The sequence below is a fragment of the Amphiura filiformis genome, chromosome 5, assembly GCF_039555335.1.
Source record: "Amphiura filiformis chromosome 5, Afil_fr2py, whole genome shotgun sequence".
NCBI classification, from domain to species: Eukaryota; Metazoa; Echinodermata; class Ophiuroidea; order Amphilepidida; family Amphiuridae; genus Amphiura; species Amphiura filiformis.
In genome coordinates this window covers 55,762,122-55,789,147 of record NC_092632.1, presented here as the reverse complement: position 1 = coordinate 55,789,147, position 27,026 = coordinate 55,762,122, and the positions used below count along the sequence as shown (strand labels likewise).

The 27,026-nt window shown below is 36.0% G+C and overlaps 1 protein-coding gene across 4 annotated transcripts; it reads left to right on the top strand.

Annotated features, from left to right (window-relative positions):
- Positions 1-9: 9 nt before the first annotated feature.
- On the top strand, positions 10-25,685 carry LOC140153405 (uncharacterized). 4 transcript variants are annotated; one of them, XM_072176160.1, is made up of 9 exons: positions 10-43; positions 4,641-4,780; positions 5,635-5,816; positions 6,977-7,112; positions 13,531-13,611; positions 15,097-15,228; positions 15,974-16,697; positions 19,147-19,201; positions 20,164-25,685. In XM_072176160.1, the coding sequence occupies exons 2-8, from the start codon at positions 4,688-4,690 to the stop codon at positions 19,155-19,157; spliced, it is 1,359 nt and encodes a 452-aa protein (XP_072032261.1). In that variant the 5' UTR covers positions 10-43; positions 4,641-4,687; the 3' UTR covers positions 19,158-19,201; positions 20,164-25,685. The 4 variants fall into 4 exon arrangements, with proteins under 4 accessions (XP_072032261.1, XP_072032260.1, XP_072032258.1 ...); XM_072176159.1 differs by lacking the exon at positions 19,147-19,201; XM_072176157.1 differs by lacking the exons at positions 19,147-19,201; positions 20,164-25,685 and having other exon boundaries at positions 15,974-16,868.
- The last annotated feature ends 1,341 nt before the right edge of the window (positions 25,686-27,026 follow it).

Genomic DNA, 27,026 nt, shown 5'->3' with positions numbered 1-27,026 from the left:
ACTTTTGACCGGCGCTGATTTTTAAAGTCGACACAGTTTTCAGGTAACAAAATTGTGTAAGCTTATCCTAAAAAGACCACATTTGATATGATTAAAAACAGGCATGATATTTTTCCTATTTATGTAGGAATCCCTACTTTTTTATAGCCTATATTTACTGTAGTAAAGTAAAGTTTTATTCAGATTTCCTTTTACAAATTAAGCGTACTGCTTAGTGCCGTACTATTACGCTGACTTTCGTATTCGGCGAGGAGGACGATTTCGACCTCCTGGTTTGTTTACAAACAGAGAGGTAGACAAAAAAAAATGTTCCGATTGTCCAAACACTCAAGTATCAGAAGGATGGTCCACAATAGCGTGATTCACGTAACCTGAATAGGGATTAAAAAGCTGTCACGTAGAACCATGTGCTTCTTTTGTCCAATTTGCCATCAAGATTTCATATGGAAACAGTTCAGACCCAGTACAAGATCATGTCAGAAATTAATATTTTGTTCTGGGTCTGATTATTCGGACTACGTACTGCTAGCCGTCCAGCGCGTATTATTTTGCACAAGCTCCAATGCACACGCTTGGCGTCGCGCGCGTATACGGGATGGTGCAGCTGTCAAAGGAAATCTGAATAACACTTTAGGTATGCATGGTATGCTAGGCTAGGCATGTTCACAAAATTTTCAAGTAGGATATTTCGCATGGAAATTATTTTGTTTAAAAAGGAGATTATTTAACTTAAAAAATGAGGGGTCAACCATGTCTGTAGGTCAAAAACTAGCGAAGTTATGGGCAAATATGTCTGTTTTTAAAAAACTGCACTTTTCTGCGACCATCATTGACAATGCCTTACAATGACTTACTGTACAAAAAAAGCATGCAATGCATCATTTTTTACCACGATGATCCATTTTAAACAAAGGCGATTTTATTTTATGAAATCTAACTTTCACTGCATGCTGACTTCTGATTCTGTATCAAGGATATAGTACCAGCACTTTTTAGACTACGTCGTCAAGTTTCTGGTGTCGAAATTTCAAATTTTTGTATTTCCCTATGGGGATTACACAGTTAAGCCATTGACTGTGAGCTACTGTGGTCCAAACTTTTTGGATTGAATGTCGCCCTCTATAATAAGCAATGTGGACATGTCTAGCTAGGACGCTAGGTGAATTCAAATTTGCCATCAAACTGTATCATTTTATATATCAAATTAAAGCCCTTGAGTAAACAAAGCCAACACTGAAAACCTTTTTTTTCATAGCACTTTCCGTAGCAAAGTTACATCTTGTCAAAGATTGACTTTCATCAAAAAGATTCAGCTAGCAAAATTCCCCAAAACGGCATTTCGGGGTGTTTCTAGATCTTAGTCTCATTATGATAGCAGCTTTTTTTTAATGGAACTGCTATCAAAATCCTCTAAAATTCCATGTGGTCGCATGTCATAAGTTGGGTATGCAAAAAGGGTGGAGGGATTACATTTTCGGAAAATTGTGTTACAAATTTGATTGGCTTTCCGTAACGTAACCCCATATCCTACAGCAGTGGTTGATAGTACCTCATTTTAAGCCTAATTTTATACTCTTTCAGTCTACCGAAGCATATAATTATACATTATTCAATAAAAAAATCACATCAGTTGAAACGAAAAATGCCAGGGCTGGAGGAGCAGGCGGATGTTGAACCAGCGGAAGAGGGAATGTGCAATAGGGCCTATGTGAAAATTCACATGTCAGCATGTCAAAACTACTGGTTACTTTTTCAAATCTAGTGAGGGTATGACGTATTGACAGCTTTGAATGTTGAATTTGTACATCTAAAACAATTATTGACTACTTAAGGTGGTACTACACCCCGTGATAAATTTTTTGACTAATTTTGCATTTTTCTCAAAAAGTAACTACACACTGGTAACAAAAGTTATGTATATTATAGGGGTAAGGACTCCAATTACTTCACACTGAAATTTCAGTGATTCAAGACAAGGGGTTCATTATATGTGTTAAGAAATTAGGTACATTCTAGCGGTACCTCTTTACTTATCATAAATAACATACCACTTGTCTTGAGTCACTGGAATTCAAGTGTAGTAACTGGATTCCTTACCCCTATAATATACATAACTTTTGTTACCAGTGTATTATTATTTTTTGAGAAAAATGCAAAAATAGTCACAAATTTATCAACATGTATAGCGCCACCTTAAGGGGGTACTACACCCATGCATTTTTTTTGTGCATTTTTTTGCATTTTGTGAAGAAATGAGAAAAAGAAATTGGACAAAGTGGTATGCAAAATGAAGGGGCAAATCTTCTCGTTCAATTGGTGGCATCAGTATCAATGAAGCGTACATGCTTCTAATGATATAAGCCAAAAGGTGGTACATCACTGATGTTTTTAATCCACTTCATTTTGGAAAGCTTACTATCAACAGATTTCGTTAAAATTTTGGATATGTGTTGCTAACACATTAGGGAAATAATGTTGATATGTAAAATGGGAATAAGCGGTCCCTGATCTCTTTTATGACTTCATGAACTTGGTGCTCCACAACTATCAAAAAACGCGACCGGTTAAAATGCTTCTATTTTCAATGTTGAGCTATATTTTGTATTTTGAACTTGCGACACTATTTCACTGAAACTTAATTAAGCCATAGGTAACAGGTTACCACAACCACACTACAGCAATGTTGAAAAAGATTGTATTTTTTGTCACCCATACCACCATATTAGGTAGTTTACCGTAAGCTTCATTTTTGTGATTTTGGTAACTATTTTATATTTATTTGCCCAATTCATATCAACTAGGCAATCTAAATTGTACTCACCATTTACATCCCAAGGTATTTTAGTATATCCACCTCACATATTTCCATTATATATCCAGTAACAAAATATCAAAATTGATGCCTCATTATGACATGTTTATATATCACAGACTACCACATGTTGATGCCTGAATTTGACCTGAACCAATTGACCTATAACCTGACCTTTGATGACCTTATAGCCTTTTTTAATCTCTTTTCCTAACACCACATTACATAAGATAAATACATGGTGTACTATTAAATTGTCTATGTGTAAGAGATTAGGCCTATTTAATTTATTCAGTGTTATAATCAGTGAGTACATTTCTATAGATGGTATAACAAAGGATTTAATGTATCCTATTCATGCCCCCTACTTGAACATGTTGAAAAGAATAAATTATGGACAATTTATGGTTTGTTATGAAACAAACATCTGAGTTACCAGGATACATGTAAACAAAAAATATATGGGGCTAAAATGACTTACTATACAATGGTTTAAAACCACCTTTTTTATTATTATTTTATTTTTTTCTTTATTTCACATGATCCGTGCATATATTGCCTAGCTATAAATGAAAAAATATTTTTTTAGACCAATCAAACCAATACATGGGTGTAGTACGCCCTTAAAGGGTTATATGTTCCATTTTTTTCATTTTTGATGAAATCCTAGTTGAATTTCAGTATTTTTAGCAACATGCTAATGTACATTTCTCTTCTTGATATTCATTTCCTCAATAGTAGAATAACCGTCTTGCTAATTACTCGTAAAAAGGTCATTGACCTTCACAATGTAATTAATATACCGGTACGTACAATTATTTTAAATAATTCATTGGAAGCATTAATGTATTGAGAACATATCCTCCAAATCTGATGACATTCTTGCATAAAATAAAAATTTTACAGTCATTTTTGTAATTGAGGTCCGATTAGAGAAAATGCATTTGAAAATTGAGATTTACATAGACGCCTGTGTATTAATTAATTAGTAATTAAGCATTATCTCATAAATTAAGCATGTGTTATGGTTAAAAATGGTGTTAATTATTAGAGGTTGTCAAATACAACATATCAAAAAATACATTTTTTGTCATTTTTGACCATGTAATTGAAATTGTACCCAACTTATGACATGCGACCATGTGCGATTGTCTTATCACCATAAAAATCATATATTTGGGTCAAGTGAAGTATAGAAAACATATTTATGTAGGTTTCCTTCTTGACCAGTTGTTTTAAATTTCTATGTAAATTTGCATTGACATTTTCGGCGAATTTGGCTGACTAGCAAATGTGTTAACTAAGGTTTGCCTGTGATACCTACAATGAATACTAAATAGGCGTACAGTAACAGTACGGCACTAAATAGGTATGCCAGGCAAACCTTAGTTAACACATTTGCTAGTCAACCAAATTCGCCGACAATGTCAATGCATATTTACATAGAAATTTAAAACAACTGGCCGAAGAAGGAAACCTACATAAATATGTTTTCTAACATGATTGTACAACAAATACAGCCCCCAAAATGGTCTACTTTTAGCGACCCTTAACTCCGAAACAGTTTAGTCAAAGTTAAAAATGCGATCCCCAACCCTTTGCTTACCTTTGGACGAATTTGTAGTAATCTCCTGGGTTGAAAAATGGCCGGTACTTGGTTCTGTATCTTCAACTATTATAACATTCTTGGTGTGCGTAGTCCTGCTTACACGTATGTAGGTGCAATCATTTTCGCAATACAGATCCTGTTAGAAATAGTATAAAGCTTAACTTGATTTCATGTTTTCTCCCATAAACACTGCTTTCTGTGTACTTTCCCCCCTTTTAGCTGCCAGTGTTGAATGATTTGATGGTTTTCAGGGCTACTGATATACAATGGATCCGGACCCGTATCCATACCATGGATACATTAAAAAGCAGAAGAAATGTGCAGAAGTTTTTCTTCCTGGATTATATGAATTCCACAAAGTAAGTATGCACGGTATATATTGATTTCAAATGATAAATTAATTAAGTTGTTGAAAAAATCTTATGTTTCATCAACAGTTTTTTGCCAAAATATCTAAAAAACAAATTTTGCTTCCAATCCAATCAAGACTGTTATGGCCATGTGGTTTTCATTTTCACATCAAATATGATGAGAGTTAGTTAGTTTTGAAAAAAAACACCGGCCAAACATAATCTAGAAGCACCAATGAATTATAGATTTTTCATCCCTTGTTTAGAATCTGAGGTATTAGAGCTCGTGTAATTCATACTGCTAAATTGGGATGATGGGGTGGCTCCTTTTGATTATAAAAATGATAAATGACATCTCTTGAGCATTGCACATGTTTACACATTGAGCATATATTAGTGCATGTTATTGACACGTTATGGAGACCGCAAACAAGCACACAATACTTAGTTAAAATATCTTAATTTGTGTGGCGGAGGCAAGATGAAAATAATCAGGAGGTTCACAAAGTTCAAAATACAACTTTATATAAAAATTTGCTCTTGGTTCACGAGCGAAGAATGCAGACTTGCAGAGGCAATTTTAATGATTTGACCCCTTGCACAGCACAAGAAGAGTTAAAATATCAATTTTCTGTCTTCACATATCTCATGAATATTGCTGTCCTATTGGTCAGTGCACAGAGTTGATGATTTGTCCATGTGCAATTGTTTAAAATTGTAGAGGACATGCACTTTTTTCAGATGACTTACGAGCGCATTTGTATGGGGTAAATTTTGTTGGAGGTCCACCTCTTTGCCTCCCATGAGTAACATGCAAATATGACATCTTTGACTAACCTAATCTCATTCCTTTTCCTCATTAGGAAGTTAGTAACTACATAAATGCATTGTTGAATACACTTGGAGGTATCATCAAAGTTGGCATAGGAGAAGATGGCTATGTTAAAGGCGTCGCCTGCCCTAGGAATGTAGAGGATAACATTAAATTGACTGTAGATAATACTGTCAAATATTATCAACCAAAAATATCACCATCATGTTACAGGTATGTGGCACACTTACTTTCTCATTAAAACTGATAAGCATGTTGCCTTTGGTCCAAGTTTGAAATTTAACTAGATCCCCACCACAAATAAATACAAACCTAACTTGACTGTGGTGAAAATCCCCGAACTGGAAAAAACTTAAAATATGTTTATTGTACCCACTCGGATCCTGCCAGTGATTACCGGTGTGGTCTGTACACGAATATTGAAAATTTAACGCAATTAAAATTTAGATTAATTTTATATAAAACTTCTACACTACGGTATGGTACTTTGCTTACCGGGAGCCTTTTGCAGCCCACTTCGGCATCATCAGCCAGATGATGTCAGCTCTGGTGGTTCTTGTTAAAGCACAACGTTTTATCCTTTTCATTTTGTGCTAATTTTTTTTATTGTTTACATATGACCCCTCGGCACAACTGAGCCCGGATGTCGCCAGTGCCACTATTGAGATATGCTCCATCGAACTTAACAATAAACAATAGGAAACAAAGGATTTATTGGCTGTTTTATTGATTTTTCACTACTTAAATGTCAAGTACTATAGACATGATATACATCATTTTAAAGCTAATTTCAAGCAGAATATTTTGGTTGAATATCTCAAAAATGATGATTGGCGACTTCAGGGCTCAGTTGTGCCGAGGAGTCACATATTTGCATACGTGAGATGGCCCAAAGTATGTATTTTATGTTATGTGTTTGATGCATGTGTCTATTTGGATTCTGTACATAATGGTGGAGCTCTGATGATGGAGGATCATGTGTAGTAAAGTCACTGAGTGGGCACTTCTAGGGACATGGGTGATTAATGGAATGAATACGATATATATCTGCATTTGGATGACACCATGCATTTTTAGTTTGCCATATAAATTTTCTTGAAATGTATTTAAGTGATAAGTTTGACTATTGAATTAGGCCACTATCCTCTGATTAAAAAACAACTGATTGTTAACACAATCATTTCGTCTCTGCTCCAGACAGCTTTGTATAATCAAACTTCTTTATAATTAAACTATATATATGTGTGGCAAAGGAGCCACAAGGTGCAAGGCAGACTCAAACTCATTCCAGAGAGATACATGCCTTTTGAGATTTGATTTAAAGAACAGTATTAAGATTAATGACACATTTTTATTTGTTTATTTTAATTCAGGTTAGATTTTGTACCATGTGAAGTCACAGATCATATAAACTGTGGATATAGCTATCCTATTCCTGACATCAAAGTTATAGAAATCCATGTATCGGCAGGTCCTGAAATACTCTATATGGATAAAAACAATCAGAAGGTACAATAGCATTTTATTCTTCTCTAGCTATCTTTGATTTGTTGTTATTTTCCATTGATTGCCATTCTGTTACATAGAATTGAAAGATTATAGTGAGTTGTTACTGTAACGGCGGCGCGGTGACACCCCGTATTTTATTTTTTTTTGTAAGCTTTCCTGTTTCGTATTTTTATTTGCCTTAGTCACGCATTCGCGATCGATTTTCCCTGCCAAATCTTAGCTCACCTTTCTATTAAACATCTCCATCAAAATCCCATGTCTTTATTTATTCCATTTCGGTAGTATTTTGCCTTCAAAACCCAAATTTAAATTAGATAAATACCACGATCGTCTGTGCAAGTCGCCATTTCAATATTGCGATTGTGCATAGAGCGAAGATCCTGCATACACCTTAAGGTCGCGCTGCGCATTTTTGGAACTCGCTATTTAAATTGCTTTTAAAATTCCTTTTTCTTATTTATTTGTTAATTCACAATTACCCCAACCTTTTTGGTCATGTTAGGAACATCTCCCGTTTTTATCTGGACGTTTATTCAAATTTGGAGAGTTCTTCCACCCTTTTCAAAAGTCTTGTTTTTCTGTTTTATCCGCCATCTTCAAATTTAGGCCTACTCCTCCATTTGGACAATCAGGAGCCTTCAAGACAGAGTTGTTATTCCATTTAATTCTTTTTATTCCTTTGTTTTTCTTCAGCATGGTCATTGACATAATGAATATTCATGAGTTATCACTTTAGACCTTCCAGCACCTTCTCTCTGGAAGCAACCAATCATACCTCTTTATTTTTTCATCCCTTCATGAGCCATAAAGTTCTCGTCCAATCAGAACCTTTCTACCACCTCATTTGCATATGAGAAGTTTTGGAACAAAGGAGGATGAGAACTCCAAAACAATTTGGTAGCACTTGTTATCTAGTCTTCAGAGGGACAAGACATACATTTTCAAGTGACATCTTGACACTGATTTACTGATTTACTGTTTCAAGCAAGTTTGGTCATCCAAAACGAGGTATGATTGGTTAATTACAAATGATTAATTAACCTAACCTCTGGATAGGAATTCCTATCCAGATGGTTATTTTTGCTGTTTTAATGGCAAAAATGTTTTATTTTTATTTTTAATTGATGATGGATCATCATCTCGTATTTTGACTTGCTGATAAGAAATTTTCTTTTCTTTTAAAACAACCTTTCATCTTAATCATCACCGGCGAGTTACAGCCAACAAAACCTTGTTGTGTTTTGTAAGGATGATCGATTTTTAAGCTTCCATAAAATACGAGATGAAATGCCATCATCAACATTCTTTTATACATGTCCTCTCCCATTATTTTTGACAGCGGTTGGTCAAAAATAAACCCAAAATATTCATAACAATTGTTATGAATTAATACTTAGGTTTTGCATCCATAAAATAGGTCCTTTAACGCGGCTGTGTACTCTAGCCATTGTTTCTTTCTCAAAATTGAGTTTTTATGATATGTTTGTACCTTGTTATGTTTTTTTATAAATACAAGGAATGAAAATCCAGATTTGTAAACTCCAACTGCAATATTTTAAGGATTTTATTTCACTATTCCACTCGTGTTTGAAATTGAAAAGAAAAGAAAATCTTTGTTGTACCAGCAAAGGTACACGCTACGAACAACTCATCGCGTTGCGTGTCGCGCAATTTGTTAACGCACAAATACGCCGACGCGACACTGCTGACGCTTATCTGCATCGCCAAGTGGCGCATCTTATGGAAACACTACGGAAGCACTGATTTCACAAAAACCTAGTGGTCAAATGGCTCCGTTTTAGCTGATAAAATGTGGGTTTTTCAAGTTCTTTCCCCGATTTAAATATCAAGTTATGAATGGATTTCGCTCAAACTTCTCAAGGGGCTGTGGATTTACCCGATGTTCACGTAATATAAGTTACAAAAAGCGAAAACTGCCGCATTCTCCTGTGAGATACGATGAAAGTGCAAAATGTGACCACTTTAAACTTCAACGGCCATTATTTCAATGTTCATTTTCTCGGTAAAATGACGATTTAGGTACACGATAACTCAATAAATACAGCATCTATAGGTAAGCAAATAGGATCATCGTAAAAAGCATGATCGACTCAAGAAACGGTTTTCTCATTTTTTTATATTTTGGTCTATTTCGATTTTGGGCATCATTTTGTGCAAATAGGCGTTTTGAATTTAAAAGTTCATTTTGATGCCTTATATGGTCAATATCTCAAAAAATAAGGCCAATATCAAAAAATTAAAAAACCGTTTTTGGAATGGAGCCTCAAGATTGAGCTAAAAACAAAATAAAATATTTTGGAAAGAGTGTTTTTTGTTATGATGTACCTAACAAATATTGCCAAAAACTCACTTTTTTGTGATTTTCTTCAAAATTGTTGTTTTTACCCCAAATCTGTATTTATATTAAGATTTATTGATGTCTTGCCTTCATAAAAATGTATACTTTTATATGTTTTATTGCGAATAATTACAAAGTTATTGCACTTTTACTACATGCATGTCTGAGAGTACACAGCCACCTTAATGAGCATGCACAAAGTAAACATCGCCGCATTGTTGTATTCGAAACTCGTTTTATGGAGACTCACGAAAGTGCACGTACAGTGACCTCTGACCGAGTGATAGTCAGGCAGCCAAGTGTCGAAAATGACATCATTTTTATATAGTCTTGGGCGAGTTTCATTTTCGGCCAAACTTATTTTCGTGCATGTTTAAGGTGAAGGCACCTATATTTATTTTGATCACTTTAAGGTGACAATTCCCCAAAAATATTTAGGTTATACACTTTGGATTCATTTGGATTCCTTCTGATTCTTTTGGGACTCATCTCTAAATTCATTTTAGGATTCTTTAAGGATTCTTTTCAAATATTAATTTCAGATTTTCTTCTGATTCTTTTAGAAATTTACTTTGGATTTTTCTTAGAAATTTCTTTGGATATTTCTCATGAATTTTCCTTCGCATTAGATTTTTATCCAAAAATTTTATAAAACAAGAAATTCCTTTTAAAAGGAATTGAGGTCTAAAAATGTACGCATTTATGAAATAATGCAATGGTTTTTAATGCTAAGTGACGAATATTTTTCTTAAAGTGTTATTTATTTATTTCTCTCAGTTTCGTGAGATTTTATGATATGGGAAATGGTTCCCGCAGGGTATGCGGTTCCGTGTTTTGTTTTAATAGGCCTACAAAGTGATGTCAATTTTCAATGACGACTTCATTGAAATATTAGCTTTAGGAAAATACTTCGTCACTTGTCTACGAAAAATCATATTTATCGTATACCTTTTTAACAATATTCATCTTCATAAATTACATCGTCCTGTCAACACATTGTGCAATATTTTGTATACCCACTCTGATATCAAAGTTTAATATAATATAATATTATGGGTCAAGAAAACTCTCATTTGTACGATTCGCATCATTTTACTTTAGGCTTTAAAGTCTCCGTCTCCATTTAATATTTATTAAAAATGTGTGATGATGATAATTCAGCCAGAGTATCTATATGTTGTATCGTTTCATCATCTCTCTGAGATTAATACGTTACGAGATGGTGAATCCTTCGGGTAATTTCATGATCACATGACTCTGGCATATTTTATTATCGTCATCACTCATCCTTAATTTTCCCCTTTTTACATTCTTTCACTCCATTTGTTTTCCCTTTTTCAAAATATATACATTTGTGTTTCATTTTTCATAAGTACATCATATTTCCAGTTTATTCATTTCTGGCCAATCTCAAATTAGTGTCCTTAATCAAAGTCCTTAGGCAAAACTTCTTTATCCCTCTGCAACTTAGTATTCGATTGGTATTAGTGAGTGAAGCGCCCTCACTGGCTCGCGTCTTCCTTGCATTACATTAAGTTAGAATGTTTGAAAATGTTATCAATTTAACCTCATATGCAATGCCAAATGAAATGTTTCCTGGCAACCTTTGGGCACCCATTCGAAAATGTTATGAAATGTTTTGTGTTTGCTGGGTTTTTCACTAAACAACATATCCTAGATCAAAGCTTGTCCTGTTGCAAAGTGAAGTTGGTTAAACTTAGTATGTCAATTGCAAGTTAGGAGTCGAGGCTCTCTCACCAACAAACACAAAACATTTTCTAAAACATTCGCAATAGGTTTGAAAAGTGCCAGAAAATATTTAAATGTTGAGTTATACATACATACATACATACATCGATTTATATTGCGCCTATACAATTTTAGCTCTAGGCGCATTACAATAAGAGAAAACAAAGAAAGAAATAGCAATGACAAGAAATGGATCAAATTGGAAAAAGATGGGTTTTTAAAAGCTTTTTGAAACTAGCCAGTGTTTGGGCCTCCCTGATGTTGCATGGGAGGTTGTTCCAAATTCGAGGACCAAAGGAAGTGAAGGCGTTATCGCCAGCTAATTTGATTGTGGGAGGAATGGAGAGCCGTGTAGTATCCATGGAAGAGCGTAAATGACGAGATGTGGTGTAAGAATGAATTCCAGATTGAAGGTAGAGTGGAGCTATGTCATTGACACATTGATATATGATGGTGAGGATCTTGAAGTTGACACGCTCCCTGATGGGCAACCAATGTAAGTCCTTGATGTATGGGGTTATGTGGTCACGACGTTTGAGGCCGTAGATGAGACGCACCGCCCTATTTTGAATTCGCTGCAGTTTGGATAAATTGATGTTGGTGGTGCCAGCAAGGAGAGAATTGCCGTAGTCGAGGCGAGATAATATGAGTGCACGGATGATGTGATGGCATGAGTCAGTATCAAGGAAGCGCCTGACTCGAGCAATATTGCGAAGTTGGAAGGGTCATTAAAGGGTATAAAATATTTTAATATAGTAAAAATATACCATTCACAAACATCTTTTGAAGGTAAAAACTTGCTGTAAAACATGCTAATTTAATGGTACTATAAGTGTTAACAAAATATTTTTGCAAGAATATTTGCAAACAATATATTACAAAAACATTTTGACAACATTTAAAAATGGTTAATATAGTATTTTTTCATAAAAAAAATGTTTTAAAACATTTTTATGACCTTTGTAATAACCTTGTCCTGACATTCCAATTTTACCAAAGCAAAAAAACAAAAACAAAACATTTTGAAAACATTTTTTTGCTTACTGGGTGTTTCCCTCTCTTAATCTCAATCTCAGGCTGTCCAGTTTTTGTCAAGTTAGCTCAAGATAACTTTTTAGATAAGGTGTTCGACCATGGTGCAAGAGGTTGCTGTGTTTGAACCATGGCAGTGGTTTCTGCTTCTGCTCTATACTGTGCAAACACCGCCGGTACTTGGTGGTTATCACGCACAGGTCGCGTGATATGACGGCCTATATCTTGAAGTGAGCTCTTTTACATAGTTTGTTAATGTCCATTTCATCCAGTTTGCTTTTAAAAATTTTAACTTCTGGAGCGTCGCATGTTTCTGCCGGCAGGAGATTCCATTCCCTTGTAGTGCGGGGGTAGAGCGAGTATTGGTAACAGTTCTTATTAAAAGCCGGTATGTCTAAAAGATGCGGTCCATGAGAATTTCTGGTTTTGCGATTGGTTGTATTGCTTAATGGCTTAATATTTGATGGCGCCAAGTTGTGAACGTCCTTGTAAATTGTAATTAAGCGGAGTTTGGTACGTCGGTTTTCTAGCGTTTCCCATTGGAGATTAGTCAGCATTTTTGTGACACTTGATTTCCTGGAGTGATCATTTTGAACAAAGCGTGCAGCACAACATTGGATTTTCTCTAAAGTAGCCTTGTTGGAGTTCTGATAGGGATCCCAGATAGCGCTACAATACTCTAATTTCGGATGCACAAGAGCCTTGTATGCCATTTCTTTAACTGTCTTGTTACATGAGTACAGATTTCTTCTCAAAAGTCTGAGCATTTTATTTGCTTTGTTAGATGTCTGTTTTATGTGGTGGGCCCAAATGAGGTCGCAGCTGATTTCGACCCCTAAGTATTTCTTTGTTTAACATCTGGAGAGCAACTCCATTCATTGTATAATCATGATGAACTGGTTTAGTCGTGTGGGTGACGTGCATGGAGTTAATACGCTCTTGTGTAAAAATTGAGTTCGCTTGAAATTCTCCTGGACAAGGAGCATACTGCTAATTGTCTTGTTGTTACCCATACAAAACATGGGGATCTGATCCTGGCTGCGAAGGTCAATTGTGGAATGTCTTGGTGTGAGCTTCTAAGCTGCAAACCCCTGTATTGTTGTTTAATGGTTTGTGGAAAGATATGTGGCCGTAGTGGTCAGCGACATCCTGTAAAGTGTGATGAGGCTTTTGGATCCACGTCTGGACATTGTGCCTGGGCTTAGCACACTATAAATCACTGTACTTTTTTTTTTTTTTTATTGTTAACCATTATTATATCTTTGTTTATTATCATAGTCTATGGTTCTTCATGATAATAAGCCATTGATACTCAATCCACAAGAGATTCGAAGATTGGCAATTGCAAAGTATAAACAGGTAAAGTTACATTTTGAATATTAATGATTAATGATAAATCAGCTTTTGGTTATGCTTTTAATGATTTCTTTGTTCAAACAGTCAACCAGTATGAAGTATTGGGTCTGATGGACCAGGCTCAGGCCAAATGCTCAAGCTGCAATCCCGGTCATAATTGTTCGAACACTTTAACATGGGTACTTCAAATATACCCCCATTCCTCCGATCAATGTTGGTAGTTGTTTTTTTTGGTCATGCACCCCTAGAGACACCCAACATTGATTGGTGTGGCAGGGGGAGTGTTGCAGTAGTAGGAAAGGGTTCAGACTTCACACCAAAGAAAGCAAAATTTTAATATGTCATAACAGAAATACGGTTTCAAACAGTCCTACTTTGACGCGAGTGTTCGAACTATTTACGTCCGGGATTGTGGGTTAAAAAGCCTATATGTAACATGATCAAGGGGAATGAGTCGCATGTCGGCCCTGGTCGAAAATGAGTTTTACACATGTTCTAAAGAGGACAATTTGAGCTTTCAGAATCTGAAAACCCCATGTTGATATGACTTTCCCTTGATCGTGTCGCATATAAGCATGTTTGCAATATGGAAATAATTGAAGTTTAAGAAGAAGGAAAAGAAGACCACTCGCAACAAATCATACATGTGAACAATTCTACAGTTAGTTGGGGAGATGTAGACATTTGTGTAAAATATCATGTAGTCTCATTGCTCTAGAGTTGATTAATTAGCACAAGTGAGTTTATTTGACCATAAAATTACTTCTGGAAAACCTCATCATATTATATTTCACCAATATCTGTTTGTGCTCATTAATGTAGCACAATTTCAAATTATCACAATATTTAGCATGTCATTAACCTGTTCGTAATGCCGACCATCCAAAATGACCGTGGGGATTTTTTTGGGAGGGGGGCTTAGTGAGGCCATCATAGGTTTCTACAGTAAAATTCATGATTTTCATTTTGCACTTGTGATATTTTCCAACAGATATTTACTATTAATCTGGTAGTTAGGTTGAAATAGTCATTTCCTTTCATATTTATAGAAAATCCGGTGAAAATTGCACATAGAATTTTTAGCCGAAAATCAGTTTTGCTTTGCTTATACATAACCAGAATTTCCTAATTGTGTGAGGGTGTGTTCACACTATGACATCATAGCGACAATATGTGGGGAATGTTTGTACTTATTTTGGTACTACTGAATAGAAGAGAACCATCTATACATTGGAACCAAATATAGCAGCCATGAGAATTTTTAATTTTAAAATTGAATTAAGTTTTTTTAGTCAAAATTTCTGCAGCTTTATTTAAATTCAGCCTGTTTTTGGTACTTTTTGTAGGAAAGTGCAGTCTCATGCCTGATATAATGGTATGTTGCATGTTTACAAAGAAAATTAGATGGTTTGCAACCCCCTTCATAGTATGTGTTACAAAACATGGCTCAATGTGATGAGTGTTTGAACAATCAACATTTATTTGCAGGAAGTGCTAACTGCAGATACCCTGTGGGATGTCATCACACCAGCTTGTTTCAAGAAAAATGAAAGTAAACTAAAGAAGCCATCCAGTTCTGCAGTCATTTGCACACAAACAACTCCAGGATTAGCACCTGTTGTAAGTATAGGAATGGAAATGCTATAAATATATGGGATTCAATCCTTACCTTGGGTCCTTGTAGGAAGTGTTTTACATGGAAATTGGATAAATATGGGATTTAATCCATACCTTGGGTCCTTGTAGGAAGTGTTTTACATGGAAATTGGATAAATGGGCAATTCCAAGCACCATCATTCCGCAACACGAAGTTTGCAGATTAATTCTTTTTAATGCAGCAGCCAATTAGGTAGGTGAATAGTATAATGGAAACTATTTTTGGTAAGTGAAAGATTAAAGTGGGAGAAACTTTTCCAAACGACACTAATTTGCATATACAAACTTGCGTTGCGGAATGATGCTTGGAATTGCCCAAATATGGGATTCAATCCATACCTTGGGTCCTTGATCGCAGTAACTCCAAAAGTGAATTCCCTGCACCCAGGCGCAGCAATAATCAACTGCTATAGATATTAAACAAAATAGATTATTTTGCTACGTAGCGCAACAACTCCATCATGCGGTGCCAGTGGATACAGAACTCCCTTGAGCAGTTAATGCCTAGATAAACGCTTGACATCAAAAAGCAAACATATTTTGGATGTTGAAACAAATAAGGTATCAATATGTGCAGGATGTAAATGAACTTCTGTTTCCTATTTCAGTTTGACATTTGAAGCAACTGTAAAAGGGGAAGTTACTCTTTGTGATGTCTTTTGTTTATAGACACTATTTTTAACAAGTGAATATATCCGTTTGTTTATAGGCAACACCTAAACCACATGCTAGCAGCAGTGCAAGTGTAAGACTAGACTCATCCAACACACCTTGCCCAACTCCAGTAGCAGAACTGTTTGCTTCTACAGATTCCGCAGAAAACACACCAAACACTGTAGTTAAAGTTAGCAGTAAACGCAGTCTCTCACCGGACAATAGTGGTACTGCAGTCAAGCGAATGCCACCTAGATCATGCAAGGCTGCCTCCAGATATGTGACAATTGAAGATTCGCCAGAAGTAGTATGTATCGGCAGTTTCAACAACAATCCTGGTATACCTGGAATTGATGTACCTATTCTAGTCAATGACTCTCCACTATCTACACCATTTGCAAGGGAATCAAACGGTGACACTGTTGTCAGACGAGTCTTAAGATCTAGTTCAAAAATTAACGATAATGTGGAACCATCGCTTGTGAAGAATCCAAGTGATCTGTTCAGCGATGAACCTGAGGAAAGGGGTAGAAGCAGAAAGAGACACAAAGCTGGAGACAGCAGTAGACATAGAAGCAAAGAAAGGACGCCTCCTCAGAACTCTAACAGCAGAGGCAGACACAGATCTAGCCCATCTAGACACAGATCTAGCCCATCTAGACACAGATCTAGCCCATCTAGACACAGGAGTAGGAAGCGATCTGATAGCAAAAGCCCAGAGACAAGTCATCAACGACGTGGGGAAAGGCCAAGACGTGTTGAAAGTAAAACAAGAAAAGGTAAAACGATGAAGCAGAACTAAGCAAAGGTGAAGAAGACAAAGTTGATGAAGCAAGCAAAATTGGTAAAGTGAAGACGAACTTGAGAAAAGATAAAGGAACTGATGTTCAAGACAGAACAATGCAACTTAGATCAGGTAGCTCAAAGAAAACAAGTGAAGAAAAGGACAAAAGTGTGAGTAACGTTATTGAGGTAAATGAAAGTACCAGGAATGAAAACGATGGAGAGACGCAAGTAACTATTAGAAAGTTCCAAGAGAAAGGTAGGGTTGGGACGGTGGTTAACAAAGCTGATATAGACAAGGCAAAGAAGAAAAGTGAGAGTTTGGGTGCAATTCCAACTCAGAAAATTCCTTGTATAATAAATCTCAAAACTATTGTGAGTAACGTTATTGAGGTAAACGAAAGTGCCAAGAAAAGTGAGAGTAAAGATGAAAATTCCACCATAAATCAGGATAACAAGACAGGGCAAGATGGAGGAGCCAAAGAGAGTAACAATTTTGTTGTACCTAAATGGAACCTCAACGTTGCTCCTCCCCATACCCTAAGGAATCAATTTGCATTTCCTGTGTCCCATAGAAACCAAGTTCAGCAAGCTACAGGTAACCAACGACCCTTCCACTACCGACAACCTTACCACTCCCGTCCTATCCAACCTGGTATGAGTCAACCACCTTATCAAAACCCTTGTACTCGACCTGGTATGGGATATGGGAACCAAATTCAACAGGGTTACAACTTTGCTCCTTTTCAGCATGCTAATCGATACTCTTTCGTTAGACGTAACCCTGGTATGCCATATCTGGGATGGAATCGGCAGCATAATACCCAGCCGGTCAATCATGCTGTTAATGAGTTTTGTAACTACTTTTACCGACAAAGACATTTGAAACACTAGTCATATCAATAATGATAAAGCGTAAGCTTCAGACAGAAATGTATGAAACGATTTCAGTGATTAATTTCATTTTGTGAAAAAGTTTTTGTTACTAGATTCTAGTTAAGATATTTGTTTTGTGTATGTTTCTCCTAAAAATGAACATAAAGTTGAAATGACATGATTTGACCATTTTACTGGTATTAGTATCAAATAAGTTGGGTCACACTCCACACATATAGAACAATATTTAGAGTTTGAAAGTAGGGAATATTTAGACTTGCAACAAGCCCTCAGACATGTCCTTTAATCTGAAGAAATTTTTTTTACTCCACCCACATAGGCCTTTGCACAGACACTGCTCCACCATACAGGCCCATTTTTTGTACAAGTTGAAATTGCATTTATGCTTTCAACAGTGTGCAGTATGTATCACCACAGTCCCCGCTGATCACTGCATGAAACCAAAGTCAGTTGATCATAGCTGGCTTGTTAATATGAGAATACCCTATCACTTGTGACATGTAAGCTCCACAGTACATGGTGTGTGGGATGAAGGCAGGCCCAACATGGCCTGTATCCATTCTTTGCAATGTGCTATAATCTGAAGTATTCTGGTATGGTATATAGGTAGCTTGTTATGGGCCTACAAAGTGCTTTAGCCACAGTTGGCTATATGAGTAGAAAACCGAAAAGCAAATGGAAGAAATTGGATATTTGGATATGTGGTTTAATATTACTATTTGATATGGGCCTACTAAACAGAAATAATTTTCCCCTGACTTTCGGATGGCTCATGCACATTAATATTTTTTATTAACCATCTAACTGCTGCATATGCTGTGTCTAGACAACTGCTATATGTACATACCCAATGCATAGTCTTCTAATTAACATTGGCACTAAAAATTGTTTTAAATCTTTTGGAAAACATGCCCTAACAAAACGTGATGTTAGGCCTACAGCAGCCAGCAGCCGACTGATACGATAGTGATGTATTGATCAATGATTTTCTGAACTGTTTGATGCATGATATAAGATGTTTTCCAGGGGTCATTTACCCCCTTTTGGTGTAGAGTTCCCCCGAACCTCAGATTGGCTCTTAGTCGACCTGCTAACTGACCATCATGGAGCTGGTCTGAGGTTCAAGGGTTCACCTAACCTGGTCTAAACAGTTTCAGTTCACAGGCAGACTGACTACATATACAGACTAGGGAAGGTAAGGGGTTGTTAGATCATCCCAAGGTGGGCCCCTGGACCCCACCCATTTATTGTGTCCATCATTCTGACTTTCTGGGGTTGGCAGGTCTGTACGTACATTATGTTGTCCCATAGGCTACCGTGTCGTAATTTTAGGCTGTCAACAGCCCGAAAATTCAACTTGGACGATATCTTTATCAACCAAATCTGCAAAAATTTTTATGCACACCAAACATTGATTAAGTTGGGGGTATGAGGCTGTGGATCACTTTGAGATGTTTTGTGATACATTGAGATGACTGTGAATTTGTATAATTCTTGTGAAATCTTGTAAGTATGTAAATAGTATCTTGAACTTGTTTTGTGTTCCAGGAAGAAAATAAAGGAAGTTTACACAAGAAAAAATGTCATAACTTACGAGATCTATGTAAGTAGATGGCCTACATGTATTACCATGCTGCTGTGTTTTTGACCCTTTTGTGTGCTGTTAGAATACTTAACTTGTCTTGTCTATTACCTGCTGATGACTTCCCTATGACCTTGCTTACTTCCTTATGACCATGTGGACAAGCAAGCATCATCATCTTATTGCCTTGTCTGTGTATCATAAACCATTGCATGCTGCCTTGCCTTTTAAGCTATTTGACTGTGCTATCTTTTGAGTGATAACCTTTTAACAAATAAGCATCTATTCTTATGTTTGCTTGCTGTGTTTGCCATTATCCTTTTATCCACTTCTGTGGGTTTTTTTCCTCTGGTTTGGTTGCCATTTACTCAATCTACCTTTCTTTATTCTTGCCCCTCCTGCACTTTTTTCATATAAGTTGCTTGCCTTTGTATGACATTTTTACTAAACATTCCCTTGAAATACCCACCTACCCTCTCACACACATAAACCCCACCCCCACACACACTCACCCCGGACCATGCTTTTTAATTTTAATTTACAAATTATTTTGATTGGTCAAGATTACGATTTCCATTACAACTACAAACATATATACACCACAAAGTTACATTTGTGATGCAGCACATCAAAAGGGGGAACTTTGCAGCAAAGTTCTTTTCAAGATATAGATTAAAATAGACAGAAAAAAAGGAAAAAAATAATAAGAATTTGGAATGCTTTTTCACGTATAAATATGAATGCCTCGATCAATTTTAGCAAATGAGAAGTAATTTTAAAGCTTGCAAAATGCTTTCCAAACAGAAATACTCTGGGAAATACTGAACTCAAAATTGACTTCACTTGCAAAGTCCCCCTTTTGATGTGCTGTATCACTTTTTAGAAGTATTATATTTACCCATCTAGTTGTAGGTGTAAAATCAATCTCACTTTACAACTCACTTGATCTTATACCCTCTATCTTCTCTTTTTTGACCCTTCAGAATCTGGAAGATGTTAAGGATGTGATTGATAAACGGGGTTTTCTACGGACTCTGGTTGGTTTTAATACTGTGGACTTGTGCATTTGCTGATGTGTGAAATGATGCTATGATTGATTTAAATCCAGGTATGAGAGATTTGTTTTTGAGGCGCATGTAGTTACCCATCTCTTGCAGAGTAATGTGCTGGTAATTCTTACAGTGATTGGGATTTTACATTGAATACCATGGACAGCTTGCAGTCATATCAACCCTATGCAATACTATGTCATCAAAACTCTTGTCATCAAAACTCTTGTCATCCAATTACGCTTCCAGAGAATAATATATTGGACATGATTCGGACAGGTGATTCAATTGTCCTTCTGAAATGCTTGTACCCTATAATACCTGCAACGTGGCTGTCATTTCAACTGTTAAATTGGCTGGGTTGGTATAATGTAAAATATAATGTGAGCACCTGATTGCCTGACACATGCACATCGTGTACTACATGCTGCTGATTTGATAAGAGCAGCAGCATTCAACATTTAGAACTGCTCATCTCATATATTGGTCTCACATGTTTCAGGTGAACATGTCAGAAGCATATTAGGTGGGGCATGGGTAGATCCCCCCCCCCCTGTAGAGGTCAAGCCAATTCAAACTTCTGGGTAGCAAAACTAGCAAGTTGATCAAATTGATACTGCGGATCTTCTTTTTGACCCATTCAACACCTAAATTTGATTATGGGCCAAACAAGTGTAACATTTCAAATGTGTGCACAATTGTCCCAGGAAAGTAATTTTAGTGTTGGTTAGTATGAAGACTTACAGTCCATCAAAATATGTTACCCTGTATAAAGTCAAAATAATGGGCTCCGGGAAAATTGATGGGACTCTGGGAAAATGGTAACCTCACTCCCCCTTATAACTCAATCGCCCCTGAATGACACTGTGCCATATGTATTGTAGGTAACTAGACAGTGTTCGAAATTGATTTCAGAATCCATTTCTTTTTCTTTTGAAAATTCCTGTTCCTCAGATCAATGCATGAAAAACAGGAGTCATGATTATTGATAATGATCAGTGTTACAATGTAATGTAACTTTTAACACTTGTAAAATTAAAATTGTACAAGTGTATTACTGTGCACAAATTGAATCCTGATAGAATTTGCTATCATTTTCTATAATCACTATGAGTGACCAAATCCAATCAGTAACCGGTATTTTCAATCTTACCCATATCTTGGCAATGTGTATATAATAATAATTACCTATGATATTCCTAATTTTAATCAAATACTCAGTATTGTTATTTGTAGCTTAGGACATGAGGTCCATTCATAAGTCATTGCGATTGCATTGCATTGTGGGTAAATCAGCTGTAAAAGTTGCAGCAGGTCAAACCAGGTTACTATGTACTCATTATGTTGCATGGCGACTTGTGGTATATGGCAGTGGTGATTTTCACAGCTGCAATGCAGATGCAGTGAATGAATGAGCCTTTAGTTTTGTACCATACCACATTTTAATAACAATGTATAAATATAGTTTATTCAAAAGATTAATATGCGATGGCAGATATCAAGTGTCAGATAAGAGTGTTTTCAAACATCAGTGTGCTGAAATAAATGGCTCAACTAGATTTCAGTTTTGAGCTTTGTCACTTTGCTGGCAGTGGCTTAACCTGTTGAGTGGGGCAAGGGAAAAGCCCCTCAATACATTTTGCACCACCTCCAGCCCAGCCCCATTCCCTGGTGGGCTGCTGGCTGCTGTGATATTTCAAATTTACCACTTTTTCGCTGGTAATTGTTTTGCCGTCAGGCCCATGGTACAAGATAAATTCTCAATGGACCTCTGTTACTGAATATCCAGGTGAAATAAGGGTGCAATGAGGGTTCTGTTTTGGGGGATACCCTGTACCAAATTAAAAAGATAATTGTTTTTTTGGGAGCCACCCAGTATAATACAAATCAACAAATTTAAATGTGTATAAATTAATTATGTTGCTATGTTTTGTTTCAGTAGTTCATGTTGTGTATGTACCCACAAACCTACTTAAAAGAATTATACATTTGTATCCTATATATTTTTCTACAACAGTTGTTGAATTATATGTGTATTATTATCATTTGGTAACAGTACTTTGTTATTTTGTAATGTTTATTGCTTTTGCATATATCTATATTATTTTATTATATGCATGGATATTTGAGCAATTGAGTACAGTTTTCTGTAAGGCAAAAAAAATGTGTTTGCTTGCCCTCCACCGATCGACCCAATATTGGCCAAAATCAGGGTTGGCCCTTTTCAAACTAATTTTTTTTTTTTTAGATTTCAGTTTAAATATGTGATGCGATCAAGCAAAATCAGTTGGAACTCGGAAATATTGATAGAGATACTGACTCTATGGTGTGTCATGCGTGTCGACGGTCTGAAGTATTGATTTATCTTTGCCACATGACCAATGCTCATTACTTAGGCCTATACTGTAGCGTGTCATTAAAAAATATATATATTTTTCCAACCTACCGACCCACCCCAAAAATTCCACTGGAGGGCAAGCAAACAATTTTTTTTGCCTAATGTATTTTCAACATATGCAAGGCCTGTTCAAAAGAAGTGTTGGAACTTTTTCATTGTTGTTTGAGTCTTGAAAAAATCCATAGCTTGTTAAGTCCAGATTTTGATGAGAGATATCTGCATTGCAGCCTTTAAATGAATCCTACATGAAGAACTAATATGATATGATTATTTGTAAGACAGTTGTATCTAGCCCGAAACATCATGGCCCTACTTGTTCCTTTCTCACCATAGGGCCATGAATGCTGTTCGTATGTAGAAACGGGCACCCTGAACTCGGGTCACGGTTCAATTAGGAAGAATTCAAAACATGGTGACAATCGATATGGTCACAAATCTGGTCATTTACACTTTCAAATGTGCTCAAAATTTACACACATGAAATATGTTTTATTTAAGTCTTATTTTCACGTAATGCACGGTAGGAAGTGGTATTTATGTGAAAAAGTGGTATTTTGTGTGTACCCGTCCTACCCTGGACAGGTCTAAGGTAGACATCTTAGACCTTGAAGCAGAGAAGCCGGTGGAAATCGTGGTGACGGAGGTGTGAGTACCTCAGGTTAAGTTGTATCATACCAAGCAGTTGCAAGGAGCTAAGGATTTGGGGGCGACATATATAGTTTGCATCTACTCTTTGCTCACTCTATACGATATATGGATCTAAAGTTGCAATCATACCCAGTGTCTACCAGTCAATAAGGTCCCTAACAGTCAATTTTGAGTTTCCCGTCACATAATATCTGAAAACAAGTGAGGTAATTAACCTTTTCATTATTCATTATTTTTCTGCCTTTCATTATATGACCAACACGCATGTAAAATGTGCTGTTATTTACCGCTCACTCACTTGAAGATAGAGGTTGGCCCAACTGAGATTCAAAAGTATATTAAAAAGAGTCTGCTAGGTTGACAGCAAAATGTATGTTTTGATTTTGATTTTATCACAAAAAATAAATGGATATTCATCATTTTTTTTGCAAATTTTACCAGTTTTTATCAGTATATTGTGGAAAATCACAATAATGAATTCAAGTGAGGGTCAGAAAATGAAGTGAGGGCGGGTGACGGGAAACTCAGAATCGACTTTCATTGGCCTAAACTAAAGTCAACTAGGGTACAACACATTACAGTCCCTATCAATGACTGAACAGTCCACTGATATTAAATGTTTGTTCACCAGTGATTTTCTTCTCAACAACTGCTAGTATGATACATTTATCATGTGAGCCAAGACTGCTTCAGAAATGAACACATTTGTTGGAGGGGGTGGGGCTGGTTTTATTTGGGTTACAACCTATATATTTCAATTCAAAGCATGTATTTGTTGCATTACATAATAAACATCTCAAAAAAAGTAACTAACCCCCCTTATATAATGGCCATTATTCAAAAAGGGGCTGTTGTATTACAAATCTGTAAAATGCGTTGGAAGCAGAATTTATTTCTGCGCATGTTGGCACCTCATTTGATACGATAGCCCAGAGAACAATAAAACACCGGTCAATTTAATGTAGTGAGGTCCAGATTTGAAAGTTGCACTTACATACAAATTTTTACAATACAAAAACACTGAGATATCATTTCACAGATTTCCTTCCATTACACTGAATACAAAATCAATACAATTTACTGCAACTTTCAAATCTTGGGTACATTGATTTAAATGTACGCTGTGGCGTCAATATTTAGTCAATTGCTACAAATGAGGTGTCAAAATGTGCAGAAATAAATTCTGCTTCCAACGCATTTTACAGATTTGTAATACAATCACCCGTTTTTGAATAATGGTCATTATTTAAGGGGGGTTAGTTACATTTTTTGAGATGTTTATGTATTTGTATGTAATTCTGAGTATGAAGATGTGTAGGGTTGGCTATATTTTAATCAACTAACTCATAAGTGAATTTGGTTGTCATTACTGTGTGTGAACATGCAAAGTATTATATAAGTCACATAAAATACAAAGCTCACTTTCTATAGGTAATATTCCCAACTGTGTGTACACTATTCTATATCAAAGGGATGATGGCTAGCCAGTTGGATGACATTTGGACTGGGAGTTGACATAAATTTTGTCCCTGGCAGGGCCGAGCATGTGCTAAGCCATGTTCAGGAGGGAGTTGACCAAGTCCAAAGAGGTGGGAATTTGGGCAGGACTAGAGTAAAGGCAAAAAGCTGGGGTTTACAGCAATTGCCTGGCTAGCAGGGACATGGCCAAGGTTTATAACTCGAGGATTGTAAATCCAATTTTGGTGTTTTTTGTACATGCTGTGACCTGCTTAAGGGTTGGTCACCCACCTTTGCACAGTATTTTTGTGGGACATGAGAGCACATCAGACACCCCAAACTGCATTCTGAATACGAGGAATTCCTTCTGATATCAAACAATTTTGACATCTTGAAATTTGCGATATAATATAAATTTTATGGCAAATTATTAAAAATTGATATTTATATAAATTTTATGGCAAATTATTAAAAATTGATATTTATGATATATAACAGTCCTTGAAGTAAACTTTATAAACCTAATGATATGTAGCTGGAAGTATTCATAATGTAATTTGGTTTGTCTGATCTGCTCTCAGCTCAGGTCCCATAGATATACTGTGCAAACGTAGCTATTCGAGAAAAGAATACCATGTGGAAAATGAAAGTCGACTTTTCATATTTGTTGTGTAAGCTGCACAATAGTATAGTACTTAGTAGTGCAAAAAGTGTGACATGATACTATGCTTTAACTACAATAAACTCAAATATCTAATATAATATTCCTGACATGGTATTAAATTCATTCTGTCATTGTTTTGATGAAGGGAACAAACCCAAAGTTGCTTTCATTAGGAGGCTAACCCCCTTCCTCCCAGAAACTGAAGTGTGAAATGTTGAAAATTCCAGCCATAAAAACCAACTTAAAATGATATTTTAACTAGTTATTAAATGTAATCAAGAATTTTTGACCCCTCTCCGACACAGGATTTTATTTTGTTCATAGGACAGCATCAAACTTTTGGTTTGTTCCCTCAAATATCATAGAAGACACACCTAGATGTATGCTACTAGGAAAACAAAGAATTTCATTTATTTATTTTGCATAGAAAATGCAACTCTGTGCAGAATGCAAAACTAGATTTTATTTCAGTAATATATAACTTGAACAATTAATGCAATGTCACAGTCATGATCATTGAACTCTGCATTGTTTAGTCCAAAGGAAGATAACAATGTCAACAGAAGTTGACTCGGCTATGTGTCATCTCAAGTTCTCTGCAGCCTATAGGCCTATATAGACTATATAGACATATATTTATGTTATTCTCTAACAAACTACAAGGAAGTGATAACACATTACAAAAAAACATGGTAAATATGGCACAAAAGGTTAAGACAGGTTTATAAACAATTGGGCTAGTATACTACTGTCAGTCTGTCACAGTCTCACAAAATACTACCATGCCAGTTTATAGAGGAAATAGGATGCACAGTTCTAGCATGTTATTTTAACATAATTTTTCAACTGGGAGCTATAGCTATGTAGCAATCTCATGTACTGTGCTGCATGAGAAGAATATGATAGCCAGTTTACAATTTAAACAGTGTTGTGTTGCCCTCTTAATTTTAAAGGCCTTAAAATATTTTTTTCCCATTTTTATTCACCTGTACTTGGGCCTGGTGGAAGAAAAAAAAAAGAACGTACAGACATGGTCCACCAGACCCCATCTTAATTATGGTAACCAAGATAGATACAAAGATACAATCAGATTATGACAATGAGATTTAAATAATACTGCCCCACCACGACAACAAGACCCAACCAATACCTGTGTTAAAATTGTTTTTTAAAGAGCAAATGCTGCGCACTACCAAGAGTGATGAAAAAGGCAAGCAGAAAAAGAAGTGGTAGCCCAGCAAAAGCATGAAAACACAAAGGCAACTGTTGGGTCCCCCTGCCATGGGTGGGCAAAATCAGCACCATACAACATGTATAATAAGAACAAACAAATAATGTTGGTTACAAGAGGCCTTAAAATATTGTTTGGCATAACATAAACAAATATTAGGGTATGTAGGTAGGGATTTATTTTACTTTTAAACCTGTAAATTGCATTTGATAAAGGCATTGGAACTTGTTTCTGTGGTTTTTTTTAATTTAATTTAATTTTTCTTTTTTTATTAGTCTTTTTTGTTTTATTTTTTATTTTAAAAAAAAGAAAAGGAAAAAAGTCAGGGTCTGGCCTAATTTTAGGGTTGGTCTGTTTACATCCATCAAACTATTTTTTAGGCCTAATCACACAAATGT